This window comes from Cucumis melo, chromosome 7 (genome assembly GCF_025177605.1).
Source record: "Cucumis melo cultivar AY chromosome 7, USDA_Cmelo_AY_1.0, whole genome shotgun sequence".
Lineage (NCBI taxonomy): Eukaryota > Viridiplantae > Streptophyta > Magnoliopsida > Cucurbitales > Cucurbitaceae > Cucumis > Cucumis melo.
The window spans coordinates 1,049,913-1,069,420 of record NC_066863.1 but is presented as its reverse complement, the minus strand read 5'-3'; the positions used below and the strand labels follow the sequence as shown (position 1 = coordinate 1,069,420).

The following is a 19,508-nucleotide window of genomic DNA, read 5'->3' as shown; positions in this document are numbered from 1 at the left end:
TTTAAAAATTTTAACTCGATATCCCGGCTTTTGCCAAAACTAAACAAATCCTTATCAAACCAATCAAGAGAACAAGAAATATTGTGGAATTTTAGTGACAAAGAAGTGAAAACTATGCTCCATAGTTTCTGCTATGAAAGAATAACTATGGAAGGTTTGACATCTAAGTCCACACAAAGAAAATCCCCTTATCATACATCGTTTGGTAATCGACCAACTCCCTGATGCTAAGACATTGCAATACCCATTCAAATATACATATATTCACCACCACGAACAGCATTTTCAGCTCCTCTTCTTTCTTCTTCGGCCTCTTTCTCTCGTTGCTTCCAGTTCTCGTATTCTTGGTCGTCGGTGGGCAATTCATATCGACAGATAGGACAAGAGTTATTTGATTCCTACAACAAATTACAAGCTTAAGCATAGGATGTGTTTAAACTAAAAAAGAATTTGAGTTTTATTAACAGATACTAATCAAGTTGGCAAATTACCAGCCATGGCTTCAAACAATCTTGGTGGAATGCATGTTTGCAAGGCAATTCTTGAATCTTTTCATCAACAGCGAAGTCTTCCTTGCAAATGGCACATTGTACATCTTTTCCTAGCTTGGCGAGAATTTCATCTGTTATAGTAAATAGAGGAAGGTTGGCGACGAATTCTTTACTTGCAGGAGGAACTTTTGGTGGTTGGTCAACGTCAACCGTTTCAACAGTTAACTAAATAGACAGAAAAAAGAAAACGACTAATCAAATGGTTTAAGCATTTGAAACAACATCACTACAAACAATTTAAGAATCCCACAGCCAAGGGTCCAAGACTTTAACCATCATGCTCAAATCTATATGGATATGCACAAAGTGTAAATCTTGTAGAAATGGTAACAATTAACTCATACAAATTTGAACCATGAGACTGATCCAATGCACATCCTTCATTTTCTCTCCATTACAGAAACAACGAATTTGCTCCAAGTATGATATGAAGAAGGTAGAGTTAAATCACCATTCAACCCAAAAGTTTAAGTAGATATGTAAGTTTGGATAATAATTTGATATATGAAACCCAACACCGAAATTATTCCTACCATACATACATTATATATATTATAAACAAGTAATTCTCAAATAAGAACATGAGGGAAGTACTCTCAGAAATAGGAAACAAACATTACCGCATTTATAACGTTTTCAAGATCTCCATTAAGCCCTAGAAGAATGCCAGCAACTGTCTCAGAAACGTTGTTGTTCTCAGCCGAACTTTGAGAAGATTCAGCATTAGATAGCGCAGCTGCAGCGGCTCTTATGAGATTTGATTGCACCAGCCACTGCGGCTGGGGTGGCTCTGGATCAACAGTGAGATGGCCTTCAAAAAGATAGCCTGAATCAACACAAGAACGTTTCGATTATTACATTTCAACGAATAGGCAGATAAATTCAATGAAAAACCTAAAAAAATGTATTTCAATGAAAAGAAATGCATCTAATTATCTAAAACAGTACCTGTATTTGATGAAGAACTTTGTGGAGCCGGAGATGGATTGTCGTTTTGGTGCAGAATTTCCTCGGCCTGAGCTACGCAAGCCTGAAGGTGTCGTATCTCAGATTGATCAGAGAGCAGAGTCAAAGAAAACTGAAAAAGCTGGAGACCAGAACGCCAAAACCCTGGGAACGTAAATCTTGTCCTCAATAATGTTGCAACTCGGCAAATTATGTAATAGAACTGCCATCAAGTAATGAATATTTCAACAATTCAACTCCACAGATAAATTTTCAGATTCAAACAATACAATATATCATCAAACTAGTAGAAACCACCAAGATTCCAAGCATATTACGAATTTCACTCAGGTAAAACACACATAACGGAACAAATTCACACAAAATGGATAAATGGAATGAAATAAAGACCAAGAAGTATCCAAAGACAACAAAATTGAACAATAAGAGGAGAAAGATGAAATACCGATTTGCGTAAATCAGGAGAAGCATTAGGATAACGATCTTGAAGCAGAGAAAATAGGGTGGAAACTGCTTCCTCGAATGTCTGTTTCTTCCCCAATACTTTATACAATTCCTCCAGTCTTAATCTCACTGCCTCGTCCGATTCCATTTCAAATATCTTGAATGATAGAAATGTTCTCCTCTTTACGAATTTATAACTCGAAACTCAATGAATCGAAGAATTTCTTGAGGAAGGGGTAATGACCACGACGAATCCGACCCGGCCGATGTTTCGCTGTTGACGATCCGCGACCGCCAAACCCCACGCGCGGATGTAGCCGTAGCAATGAAGATATTCGGTAACTTTCTTTTTCTTTTCTTTCTTCTTTTTTTCGTTACTTATTAGGGTTTAAAAAGATAGATTTTTCTTCCTTATGGATGACCCGAAATTTGGATTTGTAATAACGGTTGTTCCAAATTTTGAAAATAACGAATTATGATATATGAAAAAATGTCTTTTCCAAAAAACTAATTTTATGAAGAAAAAAATATTTAAAATACATTCAAAAACTATTTCGAACTATTATCAAACACTCTAATTCTAATTTTTTTAAATGACTTATGTTTTAAATTAAATCCTCGAGAATTTGTCTTCAGACGCACTATAAGATCAATTTAAATATACATAAAAGTCCTCGTCCACTAGTAATTTAGATTTAGGCTTAGTTCGTGATTGTGGTAACTAATAAAATAATTGTACTCTTGGAAAAATCAAAAGTTATAGAAAAAAGATTGTGCGGTTGGTAAATTTTTTTTTTTTTTTTTTTTTTGTAATAATGGCTCAAATAGATGTTGATATTTAAATTTATATGTTTATATTTAGTATATAAATTGTTTAGATTTATTTTAAAACAAAAATTGTTTATAATAATAAAAAGAAGTACATTTCTCTTCTTCCTATATCACATCACTATATAAACTATAGATTTTTGTCAAAAAAAAAAAAAAAGAAGAAATTAAATAAATTTATCAAATTCAACTTTCAAATTAAATATGTAAATAGTTAGGACTAGATTTAGACACAAAATTAAAAGTTCAAATTGTCAAAATTGAATGTCAAACTTGTATTATAATATATATTTTCTAAAAAAATTGAATAAAGCTACTTTCCATAGACTATGTCACATTACCATAATTCAAACTTATTCTCTTTTAAATTCTTCATTTATTTACATAACCCTTATAGACCATTAACTATTGTAAGTTTATATAATTTCATTATTTAATAAGATGAGCCAACTTTAAGATAAAGTAATTTTTCTTCAAAAAATATCTATATATATATATTTATTTTAAAGGCAAACTAATTATGAAAGAGTGGTTTGTTGACAGGACATCAATACAGAGATTGCCTATTCATACAGCACCTTTTTCAGAGTAAAGTTGTAACCTTATGCTGCAATTCATCCAATTGGAACAAATTTTCACAACTGAGCAACTCAAAAGCAAATTCAGAAGCAGACTTGAGGTAACTTCTCAACTGAACAGTAAGATTTTTTTTACAACCAAAAGTAAAACATTCAAATGCAATATGAATGTTTGAATGAAGCTTTTTGTTGCGCTACATCGTTTTCACTTTTTACGATATCAGTTAATACTTACCAACCAGTAATTATGTTTACATTAGCTTACTCATACTCCCCTTACCTACTAAGTAAAATCAAAAGAAAGTTACTTACTGAACAGTGAAAAATTTGCATATACTTACGAGATATAAACCAGCAGGTTATTAAGAAAGAATCTACATTTCTCCTTTCTCCTTCTATTCTCAACTTGAAATTCCATTAGCCAAGTCGGCTAAGAAGACAAAGAATTCAAAGCTTACAGAACTAGACAGCTATAGAACAATTTTTTTTATATAAAAAAATAATAATAACAATTAATAACTAGTTGGATTCAATGGTGTTATCTCCATTCTCATGTCATACAGTAGCCTCAATTCTAGGCTCAAATGAGAAGGCAGACATAAACTCCACAGCTTCACCATTCATGTAGCATTTGGGCAATTCGGTCCATTGATTTTCAACGAGATCGCACAGTAGATATGTATAAAGGTCATTTGAGTTCATGCATATGAGTATCTGGTCACCAGCTCCGACACAGTTAATATCGACCTTTTTGCCATACCATTCATGCGACATGGCAGGAGGTAATGCTGCAATTTGATGCCAAGTTCGAGCTTCCTCGTCGTATCTCCAAACTCTAAGGCTTGCAGTTTCAAGAAACTCAGATAACATAACAACTAACATCTCACCTCGACACTCAACAACATCGATAGAGTACTCTGAAAAGACAGGCAAGAGCCTGGAGTACTCCACAAAGCATCTCTTGCTCAGATTACAAGCCATGATAGTCCCGGATGAGCTAATGAAATAGACGGTATCCTCTCCATTTTTGTTCGTAACGACCGATGAATATTGCTTGGATGGGCTTCTCTGCATATTTGTGGACACTACATTTCCTGTCCGACTTAGGAAGTACACAACAGTATCATCGTTGAAGTTGAAGTCGATAGAATCATCAACTTTTCTACTCAAGGCAAAATCCTCGTCCCAGCAACCCGTTGTTGAACTGTACACTTTGAACCGAAGCTTTGGAACTTGGCCATAGACCAATACAAGCTTGTAAGAGCCCTTACAACCATCGGGGTCTGCACTCATCACAATGGCATGAAGAGATTGATCTTTTTGGTCAAGATCCACAGGAGGAAGCTCACTACAGGAGCCCGTTAAAGGATTGGACACAACAAAGTTTCCCAATGAATTACGAAAACAGATCAAACCACCAGAGGCAGCAACAGGCATCGAGTCGAGATGATGATTCTGAAGTAGGTTTGGATAGTTAAGCTTCTTCCAATTTTTCTCAGTCGAATCGAAAACAATCGAGCGGTTGAGATGTGGATCAACCATGAAAAACCAAGGGTCACGTGCCGAAATGTCCGAACACGCAGACTTGAAACTCGAAGAAGCTGCAACCGATTTCCATCTTTTGCACACTGAAGAAAGGCGAAAGAATGCCGAGGTTGGTAGCCTCGAAAGCACCCTCTCGAGAATGTCTTGATTGAGATCATCCAAAGAAAAGTTGCTCAACATGTTGTTTTCTCCATCGTATCTCTTCCTCTTCCGAGTCACCCCCAAATCACCACCACGAGCATCAACAAGCTCCATTGACAGAAATATCTTAGAAATCACTGCAATATCAAACAAACACGAGTGCATTAGTTTCAATCATGACCATATTTCAAACAATCCCAATAACCCCAAAATAGTAACAAGAAAAACAAAAACAAATAAGACTAAACCCAAATCAAATCTGTAAGAAGAAGAAAACCCCCATTTCCCTCCTTACCATATTTCACATATGGGTGTAAACTAAACCCTAACCAATGGATCAAACCAGCATAAAGATAAATTACAACCCATTTCAAAAAAAAAAAACCCACCACTAAACTCCGATGAACAGATCGATTCATAAACACAAACAGAAACCTCGAAATCCAGAGAGTTTAACAAATCAAAACAGCAACAGAAATCCAAACAAAATGCAGATATGTCCACAAGGGATCTGAAACCCTCAAACCCAGGACCAAAATCGAAACAGAAACACGAAAAGAAATGAGAAAATGCACCTGAAAGAAGCAAATAACAGCTATGGAGAAGAAGTTGAAGGCGAGTGAGTTAAGTGGAGTATGAGATGAGGAGATTATAAATGGGGTTTGAAGAGGTGAAAATGGGGGAAAGGGGAAAAGGGAAAAAAGAGAAAGAGGGGGAAAAAGGGAAAGGGAGAAATGGAGGAAGAAGAGAGGGAAGGTTCGAGGGCAGTGACTTTTGAGGGCTTTGACACTTTGTTACAGAGAGGAGGAGGAGGAAGAAGAAGGAGATGAATACACGAGTGGATAAAAAATAATAATAAAGAGGAAAGTAAAAATAAAATAAATTGTGAAAAGAATACAAGAGAGAATACGATTCTTAATTTTTGTAAATACAAAAAAAAAAGTAAGAAGAGAGAACATGAGTTGACTCTGCTTCACGAGTGGTTTCTTTGGCTTTGGATTCGCTTGGTGGGTTTTTTTTCCTTTCTCTTTTTCTTTTTTTAATTATGAGTTTGCTTACTCAGCTTTCATATTCTATTATCCAATCAAACAAAAATAACATAATGGATGTCAACTTTACATCTAAATGTAAATATATATATATATATATATATATATATATTTCGAGTTAGCGGTTTAATATAGGTTTAGGAGTTTGGAGTCTCTCTCAACTTTGTGTTTATTATATGTGTTTACATGAGAGATTGATTTTGTATTGATGTTATTATTTGGTCCGGGAGTTATTGGTTTTTCAGTCTCATCATTTTTATATTTCTTTTAAATTATTTTATCTAAATTTTAGCCTCTTGTCGGTAAAATACATATTCAAAGTCACTTATGAAATGTAATTTAGATTTTTTGAAATTAATTTTGATGATACGGAAATGGTATTTAAAAGTGTAAATTCTAATATTAAACAATATGGTGTTGTGTTAGCTTTGAGGAGCATCTAATTTATAAAATTTGCGGTGAGCATGTAGCTGACTTGCTTTCAAGGCAATAACGTCCCACGACATAACAATATAATTTGGGTTTTGTTGATATGTAACAAACCTAATATATGTGCTATCAACTTTGATGTTATGGGTTCAATTTTTCCTTATCGTGTTCGATTTGAAAATATTAGAACTTTAGAACCTGAATTCAATTCAATTGGTTGTGGCTTGTATTCTCGATTAAAAATTAACGATTTAAGATTTAAATTTAGAATCTCTCCACTTGTTTGTTAAAAAAGTAAGCACTCAATTTCAATAGAAATAATATATGTATAGGTTGCTAATTATGCTTGTACGACATTATTTTAGGTCAAACTGATAAGTTTATATCAAATGTCAATGTCAATTCAACACTTCTAAGCCTAACATATTTTACGTCTTAATATCTATTTGATAGTCATTTAAAAAAGACCTTATAAACATTACTTTCACTTCTTCTACCTATAAATTTTTCTATTTTCATTTTTGGGGTAAATTTTAAAAACTAAAAAAATAGTTTTAAAACATATCGATTTTGTATTTTATAATTCAACCTGTTAAAATTTAAAGAGTAGGAAAAAAATCACCCAAAAAATTAGGAGAAAGCAAATATAATATAAAAAAAAACATTATTTAGTGTCGTGAGAATTTAATATAACATACTATAACTATATTCCAATAATCTATTATTGTAATTATCAAAGTAAACATAGATCAGTAATAAATAATTTACATTCCCTTGAAGTTTAAATCTCTCATATTTTCAATAAATTAGCTGGTAAATAATATTTTAAGAATAAGATGTTTAAATGTGGTTTTTTAAAATTAAGAAAAAAATATATCGTATAAAAAAATAGTTATTTCAAATATAGCAAAATATCATAGTCTATCCAATATAAACTATTATATGTATATTTATATCATAATAGACATAGACAATGGTCTAGCACAAATAAATCGTGACATTTTAATATATATGTAAATATCTTAAGAAGTTTATTATTTAACATAAATTATTAAAAAAAAAACTAGAATTTGGGTTTCGGTGATGTTTTGCTTCAAACTTTAAAAGACGAACGATTTTCTCTCATCGTAATACATCATTAATGAAACAAGCAAAAGAAGTATAGATACGATACATTGAAATAGGAATAACTCTAGTATATTAAAAAAAACATTGCACTAGACTAGTAGAACATGAATACTATGTGGATCAACGATGAATCATGATATGCTATTCAATTATTTCGTACGAATGATAAATACACAATTTTAAGATTAAAACTTTTGAATATGGCTTCCTGAACTTATAGATAAAAATAAAAAGAAAGAGTGTCAAGTGTCAACTCAAAGCTGGATAGCAATATAAACATATTTTGTTGTGTTAGATTTGTTTGGGGGTCCTAAAATTTAAAATAAAAAATAGTTCAGAAATTTCATAGGTTATAAATATATAAAATTTTGGTTTGATTTGTTTGGCCCTAAAGTTGAAACAAAATCCATGACTTCCCACATGTGACTCTGCCTACTCTATTCTCTACTTTACACCTTCTCTCTCTTCCTCAAAATAAGAGAAAGCGTAGTTTTTCAAACACAAATCCTATTTTTTTATTACAATTTTTTCCTCTTCTTTTATATATTTATATTACCCTTTTCTCATCATCATCATTATTATTATTATTATTAAAATATCATTTTAATTCGTAGAATTTCAATTTTATTCAATTTTAGTAGTTGAAATCCGGAATGTTCGATAATAATTTTTGTATACTTAGTAGATCTTTAAACTATTTTTTTATTAAATACAGTATGTGAATAGATTTTTAAAATTCGTAGGGTAAAGTAGTAAAAAAAATTACAATAGAAAAAATAGTAAGAAAATTGTCAAAAATAGAACATTTGATAAAAATAGAAAAATCGAGTATAATAAATATCGTCTTTTAATGATTTTGATCTATTAATGGTTCTCTACGGGTAAATGATTGGTGAATTTTTTCTATTTTTAAAAATAAATAAATCAAAAATCAACAAACTTTAAAATAAAACCTATTTATTATGATTATGATTCGGAGATGTTTGTTTGTTGACATTTTCACGGCGAAAAGAAAAGGAAAGAGAAAAGAGAAAAGAAAAGAGATGACTTATTGGCTTTGCTTTGACACTCTTCTCCTCGTAGAGGGAATCTCTCTATCAAAATTGAAAAATGCCATTTTTTCTTCTCTCTCTCTTTTCTTTTAAAATCTGTTATTATTATTATTATTATTTTTATGGCTTGAAAGTCAAAACGCCCAGAATCTCAAAGGCCACGAGCGATGTAAGAAATAGTGAATGCCTCAGTTACAGGCTCTACACCCAGCCTGACGCCAACAGTGTAAAATATTCCACCTCAAAATTATATATATATGTATATATATATTATCCGAATATATTCTAATATTTTTTGGTCGATCGGATGCACGGGATACTCAATCATCCTGACTTTTAAGGACGATTGGTATTCATAGGTGCATCGTACACCACATGACGGTGTAGTGCTCTTTTAGTCTTAAGACTGAATTCTAATATTTGTATTCGTTTAAGTTATGAATGTTTTGGAATTATAAATTCAATTCTTTTTTATTTTGATTATTCCTCATTTTTCAAATTTTATAAATATTTTTAAATTAAATCAATTCAGTTTTTACACTTTGTATATACTATTAAAAACTAATAAATTTTCTTACCCGTATGGACGGATGATAAACTAATTAAGGATTTAGTTTACAATTAAAGTTTAATAAAAATCACTACAACAAGAACTAAATAGTTACAAAGTTGAAAGTAAGTACACGAATGCATTATTGATCAACGATCATTAATAATTATAACTTCAACTATTAATTGCTTATAAACATTCATTTTGTTATATATTCTCAATTAATATTTAAAGGAAAACGTAAACTTTTTGGAAACTAAACAATTTAAAAAAACAAGGACAAGAGTGAAAATAGTTTCTTTTATAAAAAAACATATTTTAGTTTCTAGAATTTCACCAATAATTTAACTTCTTTACTTACAAAAAGGTATAGTCATTTTTAAAAATAAAAAATCAAACAATAATTTAACAATTTTATTTTTTTTTTCTTTGTGGGCAATAATATCTAATTTATTAGGGTAGAAAAAGAGAGAGGAAGAGTAAAATTCAACTCTTTATGGTATAAAGTAATTAAATAGAATAGAAACAAAAGAGGGGGGCCGAAAAGAAAAAAGCCGTAAATTGCGTTTCTTTTGGTTTTGATTTTCTCTGTCTTTTTTTGTTTTTTTTTTTAACGTAGAGTAAAAAAATGCCTATTTCTTTTATGGCATTACATTGGCATTTTGGTATCGAAAATAATAATAAATGAATGATAAAGCAGAGATCTCGATTTGGTGGTTGGCGTTGCTCTCAATTCTCTACTACACACTACACGCCTATGTATGCCTTTTTTATTTGTCAACCCATTTCCCTTTCTCTCCTTCTCTATTCAAAAATTCCTTCTTTGGATTTTTTTACAACACTATATGTATACCACTTGCCTTGCTTTTGAGCAAAGTAATAAATAAGTCTCTTAGATTGTTAGGATATTAAACCACTAATTCACCGGAAAGTTTAAGTTTGTGGTTGAAATTAAATTTAGTTATATATTACTAATACTTTCTATCACTTGTGAGATTGAAATATTTGAAAGGTCCAATAAATGAAAATCTATTTTAATTGGAGAGGAAACAAACGTGCATGGACTTGAATGGAGGACCTGAGATTCCGTCTCAATAAATAAATTGACAATGAAAAAAAGTAGTTCATCTTATCTTAAAAGAAATCGAGTCTTTGTTTGATAATGATTTTGTTTTTGTTTTTTTCAATAGTTCTGTTTTTTATTGAAAAAAGTGGTTGACTTTCGAGTTAATTCTAGAAAAAAGATAGGTTTATAGAACTTCTTTTTTTTTTTTTTTTTTTTTGTGAAACTCGGCTTGGTTTTTTAGAAAACTTGAGTAGAAAGTTTATAATGGAAACTTATGGGAGAAAGTAATAGTAATGTTTATAAATTTTAATTTTCAAATGGGTTGAAGAAACTTTTGTTATTTTGTTATATTTGTGTATAGGGGATGTTCGAGGAACTAGAATGCAACTAGAATTATTGGAAACCAACGAAGTATTGGAATGCATATCGAGTTAAGAGCGAAACAGAAATTAAATCGTAAAAAATGAAAGCGATGAAACTAAAGGGTTTAATGTAAAATTGCTGAAACGAAATGAGTTTAATGTGACAATTTGAATTCAAAACACTCATTAAAACATGAATTTTTATATTCCAATCTTATTACAAGTGTCTAAAAACTCCATAAGTTTATTTTATTATATATGCAAACAAGTCAACTAAAAACCCGAATAGTAACAACGGGTCTTTCTTTTCTAAATTTTTGAAAGGATGAATGTTTAAACCCTAAAATCAAAACAAAAACGAAATGTTAAATAAATTTTCTAAATATGGCTTGTGTTTTTCGGTTTAAGTAGACAAGTTTATTTCAAAAAAGAAAAAGAAATTCAAATAGTTATCAAATATCGTGATAGTTCAATTTATATCCTAATGGATCTTTCCTATTAAAAAAATGACAAAATCAAGTATAGTTAATTTGTCATTTTGAAGATTTTTTTTTTTCTTTTGCATGTTTTTTACCATGAAACCCCTTTTCTTAGTTGTACAAAACTCCAATCAAAACGACGATTGTTCAAATAGTTCATGTGCCAAAACGAGACACCTTAAAAAACCATAATAGAATTCGGGTCTATAAATTAAAAGAATATATATGATTGTGGGAGTTTTGGGTGAATCCATTGCAAATTTAGTCATTAGAATCAAAATCTACCCCTATGAGTTATAATTAAAATATAACTAGAATTAAGCACAGTTTACGAGATTAAATTCTAACTTCTACGATCATAGACTAAATTCTAATTTTCTCGAGACCATAGATTCTAGTACATTTGTCTAACACGGCACAAACAATATGGCAAGGGTATCACAGGGGCACAAAGAAAAAAGAAGCTCATTCTCATTAGAATTTATAATGAATGCATCAGTAACACTTAAGGTCAACATTTAGATATCAGTTTTTAATTTATGTTAGAAGAAACTATGAACCTAATCTCTATTGAATTATAAAACAAGTTATCCAGATGAATCTGTAATCACACCCTCATCCCCCTATTGCATAAAGAGTAGCGGGAACCAAATATTTTTATACTTTAATGATTACGGATTTTCACAATTTCTAATCAACACCGAGGTCTTCTATGCTAATACTGAAACCTCAGAACAAAAAAGAAAGAAAAAAAAAATTACCAGCTCAAACCTCGTTTCAAGGATATGACTGGTTGATCTATGAATGGGCACGAGGGGCGACTAGACAATCTCAACTCAACGACGAAACATCACTCGTCAACTCCACTAGGTTCGTTCCTCATCTTCAAACTTATAGCTGAGACAGGGTGATCCTGAATTCATCTTGTGCGTTTCAGCAGCAGATGTGTGGGGTTTCATCTCCATGTATGTGTCCATTGACACGAACATTATTGGCGTCTTGGGCAAGAGAACTCGTCTCACAACTAATCATATCTGTATCTTCTGAATCGTCTCTTGCAACTCTGAGATTGTTCACTGAAACGTCCTCATTGCAGTAAGAAACCTCCATTGAAACGGCTGAATGACAATGACCATTTACACTTGCTGTTTTTGTATCTACTGGAGTTATTATCAAAGGTTTGTAGTTCAACAATAATTGAGAATCATTTCCAAAATCTTTAGGAAAAGATGAACTAATTCCGACATCATGCACATCTGTATCCCTGACATTATCATCCCTTACAGCTTCCGAAGCAACTCCGAATGCTGCCTTGCGAGTGCAAACAGAAGTATCGCTTGATGTAGATGACTCGTGTGCATCTCCATTAACATCTTCATAATACAATCTCTCAGGTTCTGTTTGAATGTCAGGGGACCCAGTAAAATTATCACCGTGCATACAGCCATCAGTTGACTCAGAGCTAGACGAACAAATGCGATCCACAAGTCCTTGTTTATTGCTTTCAACTCGTTCATTTGTGCAAGAATCCACTTCTACTTTCTCTTTCTGGAGCTGCTTGTTCCCCATAGATTCAATAGTTTGAAGACTTGAAGATCGTGGGCGAACCCTACAAAGAATAAGCAAGTAGGTTTTTCAGGCACGTCGTCCACTCCATCAAGAATATGACGAATAAAAATGTTCAAGGGAGTATAAGAAACAACGGACTATATTACTCGCAAAAAGAACTAAGGGTGGATTGGCAAGCGCCAACCCCAAGAAGAACAAAATCATCCACGTCTTCCAATTGTGGAATTCAGCGAAAGTAACAATAAATAAACTCCTGAAGAGGGAAAAGTACCTGGAGTACAAAATCATGTACGCTCCCTGAGATAGTACCTCTTCCAAATCAACCTTAAAAACCTGAAAGAAAGCAGCAGCCATGAAAGTAAAAATACATTACAATGTGACGTCAAATGATACAAAAGAACTGATATCAAAGCCCATGCATTACACTGAATAACAACAACCATATCACGCATGAAGATATATTCTTGCACGAATCTAGGTCAGAATTGTCGGTCATCTACCAGCAAAAATTAAACAGGTGCGATAATTTACCAACAGTCTACAAATTAACCATGAATTCTTTCAAGTAAAGGTATGTGCATTTTGAACTGAAACCACAATAGATTGCCAAACATGGAGTATGTTGGCAACAATGTAATCAAATTATAAATATAGTCATTGTAATAACCACAGTATGAACAACCATAATATGCATGAAGATATATTCTTGAAAGGCTACACATTTATGTGCACAACAGAATATATATACAGGAGCATGAATATTTGTGCAGTGAAGACAGGCATTTAATCTGTCTGTCAATCTGTGAGTGGAAGGAGAGAAAGGGACCAACCTTACAATCATCAATCCTGTACCAATTTCCAGAGAAATCCTTAATGTAGCAGATATAGTGACCGAAAAATGAAGCATTCAGCATATCAACATGAACAACGACGGCATAAAGCCTGTACACATCCATACGATCTCCGGCTTCACTCATATAAGGACTAAGGTCTAAAGTCTCTGGAAACGTTACTTTCTTGTTAAGCTTCCCAAACCTCCCACTCTGCAAAAGTTTTCCAACAGAAACTTTAAGGGAAGGGAAAAAATAAAACACAAGACTATCTTTCTTCATTATTCAAAATTAATAGTGATCACAAAGACAATTCAACTATTATGTAGATTAACTACCCAATCACGATGTACGTTATACTACATTTTCCTTGTCAAGATAAATCATATATGAAGAGCAAAAGAAAACAATAACTAGGAAAAGGCAACGTATGTGCCGTAATTTGCATTTGTATTGTTTTTGTTAATAATAGATAGTAATATAGAGGTATATTTGCTTAATCACCAAAGCAAACATGACAGAAGGGATCCAACCTGAAATCTCTTTAAGGCAATTGTAAGAATATTAGGAGCCTGTTTAATCGTAAGACGTTTTGATGCCTTCACATAATCATTGCACCTACGAACACCAGAGTATACATATCAAATAAGAGCATAGTATGGATGGCATAAAAAATAATGACGAAATAAATGATTCGATAACAAAACTCAATTCACAGTCTAGATCCTCCTCTTGTGACCTAAAAATATTGATCTTTGTCGCACAACTACAAAATAAATATACTGTGCATCTTCCTTCGCCCTTGGATTTGTGAGCTAGACGAGTATATTATATTAAGATCTAACTTAAAATGCAAACTTCATATTGAAAATCGGAAACCAGGAAAAAGGCTATTGAAGCCTAAAAGAAAAAGCAGCCATCACATTCAGGGAAATAGTTTTTTAAGGTAAGTAGTAAATCACCCTACACAAGCCATCAAATACCTCCTAGACAACAGCTGTGAACAAAGTTACAGAGCCACCTTCCAAATGAAGGCATTTTTAATTCTAAGATATTCAAACTAAATGTGATGGCATATTGAACCTAGCAGAAAAATAGAGCAGCGGGCAAAATAATGAACAAATTACTAAATTTCCCAAGGACCCGCAACCACACACACATATAGGGAGAGAACGGTCGCATACCCATCACATTTGTACTTGTTATCACCATGCAGCCACTCTATTTTCGTGAATTGATCGAGGCACTCCTCCAATGATGTAGCATCACCATGAATTTCAACAGTCAAATCCATCATATTTTCATGCTGGTTGGAGACATTGTTGCAATTTGTACATATCACCTGAAATATCAAGATCCAAAACCCCATCAGTCACACTCAGCGACACTAAATACAAGAAATTGAATTCCCTAGATATAAACACTCAAAAGACAGAAAAGCATAACATGAAACTTCTAGCAAAGATCAGGGTGAAAAAGATATTTGGCCACATGGCAGATGGTGGGACCATCCCAACACATACTGTATTACAATTTTAAACATGTCTAGGTTCAAAAGATCAATTAATTCTACTTCAAAAAATGCAGTCAATAAGAAAAGGGGTGGGAAAAAAAGGTTCAAAGTGATCCTAGAATGGGAGAGCCGCTCAAATGCATTACTTGGGACTGAAGTTGGCCACCAAAAATGTGCTGTATGATGGTTGTCTCTCGGGAATGAGCACGAACAGCTTTTTCTCCACCAAATTCATCAAGGCACGCAAGTTGCATTCTATCAATGGCAAACCTGTAATACAGAAGTAAGCCATTAGATAAATGAACAATTTCGTAATAGAAACAAGAGTTGATGTTTTCCCTACATGGTCAGTAAGATAATATTTCAAATTACAAAAAGAAAAGCAAGACAGATACCTCATGAACTCATGTGCATCTTCCTGCCTTCCATAACCAAGATTCCCACCAATATTAGGCAACCGAAGGATAATATTATTGGGTGAAAAGGGTTGAGCACTTTGACTAGCTCTTTCAACATGTGTTTGAAATTCACAAAAGAAACACCAATCATCACGTACACCTGAATAAAAGAGGATGATAAATTATGGAGACGTAAGGAAGAATTAAAGCCCAGATGTAGAAGGAGGGAGAAAAGCAAAAGGTTCAAATGGTATTTACATTCATTTCTGTGTCCTTTTTCCAAAAGGAAGGCAAAAAGTGGTCTGGTGAAGGACAGACACTGTAGAACCACATTGGCAAAGCAACTGCAAGAAATAGGAAGAGTTGGGTTTTCCCTCTTCTATGAGTAGAGTGCGATACACCAGAATCTAACACCAAGTGATTGACACTTGAAAGTAATTCATGAATGGCATAATTGATAATTGTTAGAAATAAGTGAATACTGACCTATTGCCACAATTTAAGAGTCCACAAGGATGAAAATACTGCTTATCCCAGTAAAAGAGGTCCACAAATTCATCATAGGGAAAAAGAATCTAATTCATCCAAACACAAAGATAAACTTTATTAGGTATGATATCAATGACAATCTTCCTCAAAGTGGGAAAGGGGGGGGGGGGGGGGGGGGGGGGACATCATCAATTTAGGGGGGAATATGAAGAGAACATACATCTTTTGGTTGCTTGATAGGCTTAGAGGCTCTACAAGAAGGTACCAATGAAATTGCCGAAAAATTTTTGCTCCCTATAGTAGAAGCCTTGGAATCCCTGTGGGTATTCGGAGTTTCACAATCATCTGTATTCCTACGTGCTTGAAAATCCTTGCACTTTGTCTTGTGGCCAGCTTTCCAATGAATTTCTTGACATGTTGGTGAACTAAACAATAAACAATTTGAAGAAGAAAAAAACATCAAAATACATTTACATCATAACAAATATAAAATCTACAAGCAAATGAGAATAACAAATATAGAAGCAGTTGAAGTGTAAGACAACGAATGCCCAGTTAATAAAGCTTCGATCTTCACGAATAAAAACAAGACAATACTTTTGGTTACTAGAAACAATGTCAAGTAGATAATGAAATTATTTATTAGTCAACAGATTAAAATAAAAGACACTCCATCCTCATAGATAGATGAAATCGTTAAAAACAAAGCCTCTCTTGTTTAACTTCAGAGCATAACCAATACCTATATATAGCTGGTATAGAGATCAGCACAGAGCAAAACTAAAAAAAGAAAATCCCTATAATTTCAGTTTTCCAACACTTCCATCACAAGCTTTATAAACAACTACAAAGAGGAAAAGGAACGCCTTATAATAAAGATTTCTATGAATGTAAAATGCTAAATTACTCATTCAATTCTCGTCCCTAACGCCCCAGAGCAGATCAGTTAATAAACTACATGGAAAAATTCGTAAAAAATACACCATAGTTCACACTCCACGCACAACAGCACAAGTTATATTCTTGAGGCCAGCTTGAACTTGTCTTCGTTGACCTAATACTACAAAAGTCAAAAGATGATTGTGGGTGATCAAATTGCTATATGTAATCAATCATTTAAAGTCAATTCAAGCCCTTAAATTACACAGATGGTTCGGAAACAAACAACGAAATTATAAATTATTATAATATTGAAAAGTTCAATATATATGTTTATATTTATAAATATCCATATAATGAACAGATCAAGTGCATTGTTTGTTACCATATAAAGAGAAGAAAAAGCAAACTGATGAGAAGGGGAAAAAAGTCGATCAAGTAACAATTATTGCCGAAAAAGGGTTGCTGTTGCGTAATTTGATTACTATTAAAACGGATAATAAAAGGTAAATTATTAACTCCACATGAATAGCCAAATGCAAATGATGTAAATTTGGAAACTAAAAGGATTACCACTTACCAATATCGAACAGCCTTACACCGCGAGCACTTCTTCGACCCTAAATTACCACAAACGACACATACAGCATCGGCCATGGAACCGCCGCCGCCGGACATTGAGTTACAGTCGGTGCCGTCGCTTCTTCCTGCCGTTGCTCCTCCACTCGAAGCCTCAAAATTGGCGTCGACCTCAAAGTATTTAGAGGCCGTATTCTTCACCAAATACAGCAACCCAAAGATGATAAAAAAGAGAGTTAAAATCAATTGCAGGAACCAATTGAGATCCAAGGTTACTCCAGAGACGTGCATCTAAGCAGTCCCAGTGTTGTTGATCAAAGATTTGTGGGTAATCCTATTGCTTTTCATCGATGAATTTAGCAACAGAACTGAAGGATTTTGAAATTAAGTACAAACCCAATGAGAGAAAAGCAATAAACAATTAAGATCATGAAGAACAAGAGATTATTGGGACTGTTTCAAAGACCAAATCATCGAACCGAGAAAGACGAGACGGTGAGTGCGTACAAATTAGGCGGCTGTTTCTGTCCTACTTCTCTCTCTATCGGTAATTTGATGATGAAACTGCGATTTTACGATGGGGACAGCCTTTATTTTTCTTCACAATTCTCTCTTCCGAATTGGATTCTATTTTTAGGGTTAATTTTACAATTATTTTGGAACTCAAATAAACAATAATTTTTAATTTTTAATATTTAATTTTTATTTTTATTTTTTTTATGTAGAAGTTTCTCAATTTCCTTTTCACTCGATTACTTTTTTCCTCTCTTTTCTTATAAATCTCTTCTTTTTCTCACTCCTTTCGGCTTAAAGTTTCTAATTATTATTTTCAAACTAAAATATTGGTAAAAGCTATATTTTTTTAATAGTTCCTTAAATATCAAATTTAATATTCCAATATTTTATTTTAAATGATAATGTTGTTTGAAATAGGGTAAAATTTTGCATTATCTCGATGATAAATTGCGATAGGTTTAAATAGGCTTAGCTCAATTCAACTGTTATTTAAGTGTATTGTGGTTTTATTTTTCTTTATATATATATATATATATATATATATATATATATTTGTGGATATCTGAGCACGGCTATGGATTGAATTTATGACTTATTAATTAGTTATTTAGACTATGTCTCGATTTTTATCACCGGTTAGAATGTTCCTGTCTCAAATTAATAGTACGGTAACAAAAATTATGCGCCCTTTTGTTAGTAGTCCCTATTTTAGTACTAAAAATACTTTTTATTATCCCGATGAATCAGATAATACTATGCTATTTACGATGTTTATGTTATCCCTATTTACTTTGTTTGTTGGAATCATAGGAAACCCGTTCACTCAAGAAGCAATTGATTTGAATATATTAGACAAATGGTTAATTCCGTCTATAAACTTGTTACATGAAAGTTCAAAAGATTATGAAAATTGGTATGAATTTGTTAAAAATGTAACTTTTTCTGTAACTATAGCTTATTTCAAAATATTTATACCGTCTTTCTTCTATAAGCCCACTTATTCATCTTTACAAAATGTGAATTTTCGTAATTCAGTTGTTAAAAATTTTACTAAGAATTTTTTTTGAAAAAATTATAAATATAATATATAATTAGTCATATAACCGTGTATTTATAAACAAAATAAATTATTTTATTATATTAAAAAACATAACTTTTTCGATATATATCAGTTTTAAAAAAATGGAATAGATTTATTATTTTGTTAACATAGATGTATTACATTTTTAAATGATTAGACTAAAAAATTAATTCATATAATTTAGAGAAAGTTAAACTTTTGTTTTAATAAAATATATATGTGGGTAAAAGATTAAAATCATTAATTTAGTTCATTGTTTGGAAATAAAATTGTTACGAGTAAATTAGTAAAAATTCACCTTTTGTATTATTGGTAATAGAAAAAATATAATTTATATATGATAAATTGTTTTTTTAATTAATGGTAATTTATTTTAGGTATAAATATTGAAGTGGTACAATTATTTAAAAAGCATTATTTTAAAAAAGATTATCCATTTAATATTAAGCACGTTAATATTTGATATGTTATTTTAATTAATAGGTA

General features: G+C 32.2%; 3 protein-coding genes across 3 annotated transcripts; all 3 read right to left on the bottom strand.

The window, feature by feature from the left end:
• On the bottom strand, window positions 1–2,416 carry LOC103493719 (E3 ubiquitin-protein ligase AIP2). Its single transcript, XM_008454585.3, has 5 exons — window positions 1,963–2,416; window positions 1,500–1,719; window positions 1,172–1,377; window positions 492–716; window positions 1–398 (listed from the first exon to the last, which is right to left on the bottom strand). The coding sequence occupies exons 1-5, from the start codon at window positions 2,107–2,109 to the stop codon at window positions 249–251; spliced, it is 948 nt and encodes a 315-aa protein (XP_008452807.2). The 5' UTR covers window positions 2,110–2,416; the 3' UTR covers window positions 1–248.
• Window positions 2,417–3,734: 1,318 nt separating this feature from the next.
• On the bottom strand, window positions 3,735–5,981 carry LOC103493720 (F-box only protein 13). The gene is made up of 2 exons (XM_008454587.3): window positions 5,629–5,981; window positions 3,735–5,190 (listed from the first exon to the last, which is right to left on the bottom strand). The coding sequence occupies exon 2, from the start codon at window positions 5,165–5,167 to the stop codon at window positions 3,923–3,925; it is 1,245 nt and encodes a 414-aa protein (XP_008452809.2). The 5' UTR covers window positions 5,168–5,190; window positions 5,629–5,981; the 3' UTR covers window positions 3,735–3,922.
• Window positions 5,982–11,723: 5,742 nt separating this feature from the next.
• Window positions 11,724–18,045, bottom strand: LOC103493721 (ubiquitin carboxyl-terminal hydrolase 18-like). The gene is made up of 11 exons (XM_008454588.3): window positions 17,427–18,045; window positions 16,188–16,392; window positions 15,965–16,053; window positions 15,737–15,822; window positions 15,476–15,638; window positions 15,227–15,350; window positions 14,752–14,909; window positions 14,101–14,185; window positions 13,568–13,780; window positions 13,009–13,070; window positions 11,724–12,777 (listed from the first exon to the last, which is right to left on the bottom strand). The coding sequence occupies exons 1-11, from the start codon at window positions 17,714–17,716 to the stop codon at window positions 12,102–12,104; spliced, it is 2,151 nt and encodes a 716-aa protein (XP_008452810.2). The 5' UTR covers window positions 17,717–18,045; the 3' UTR covers window positions 11,724–12,101.
• Window positions 18,046–19,508: the final 1,463 nt, after the last annotated feature.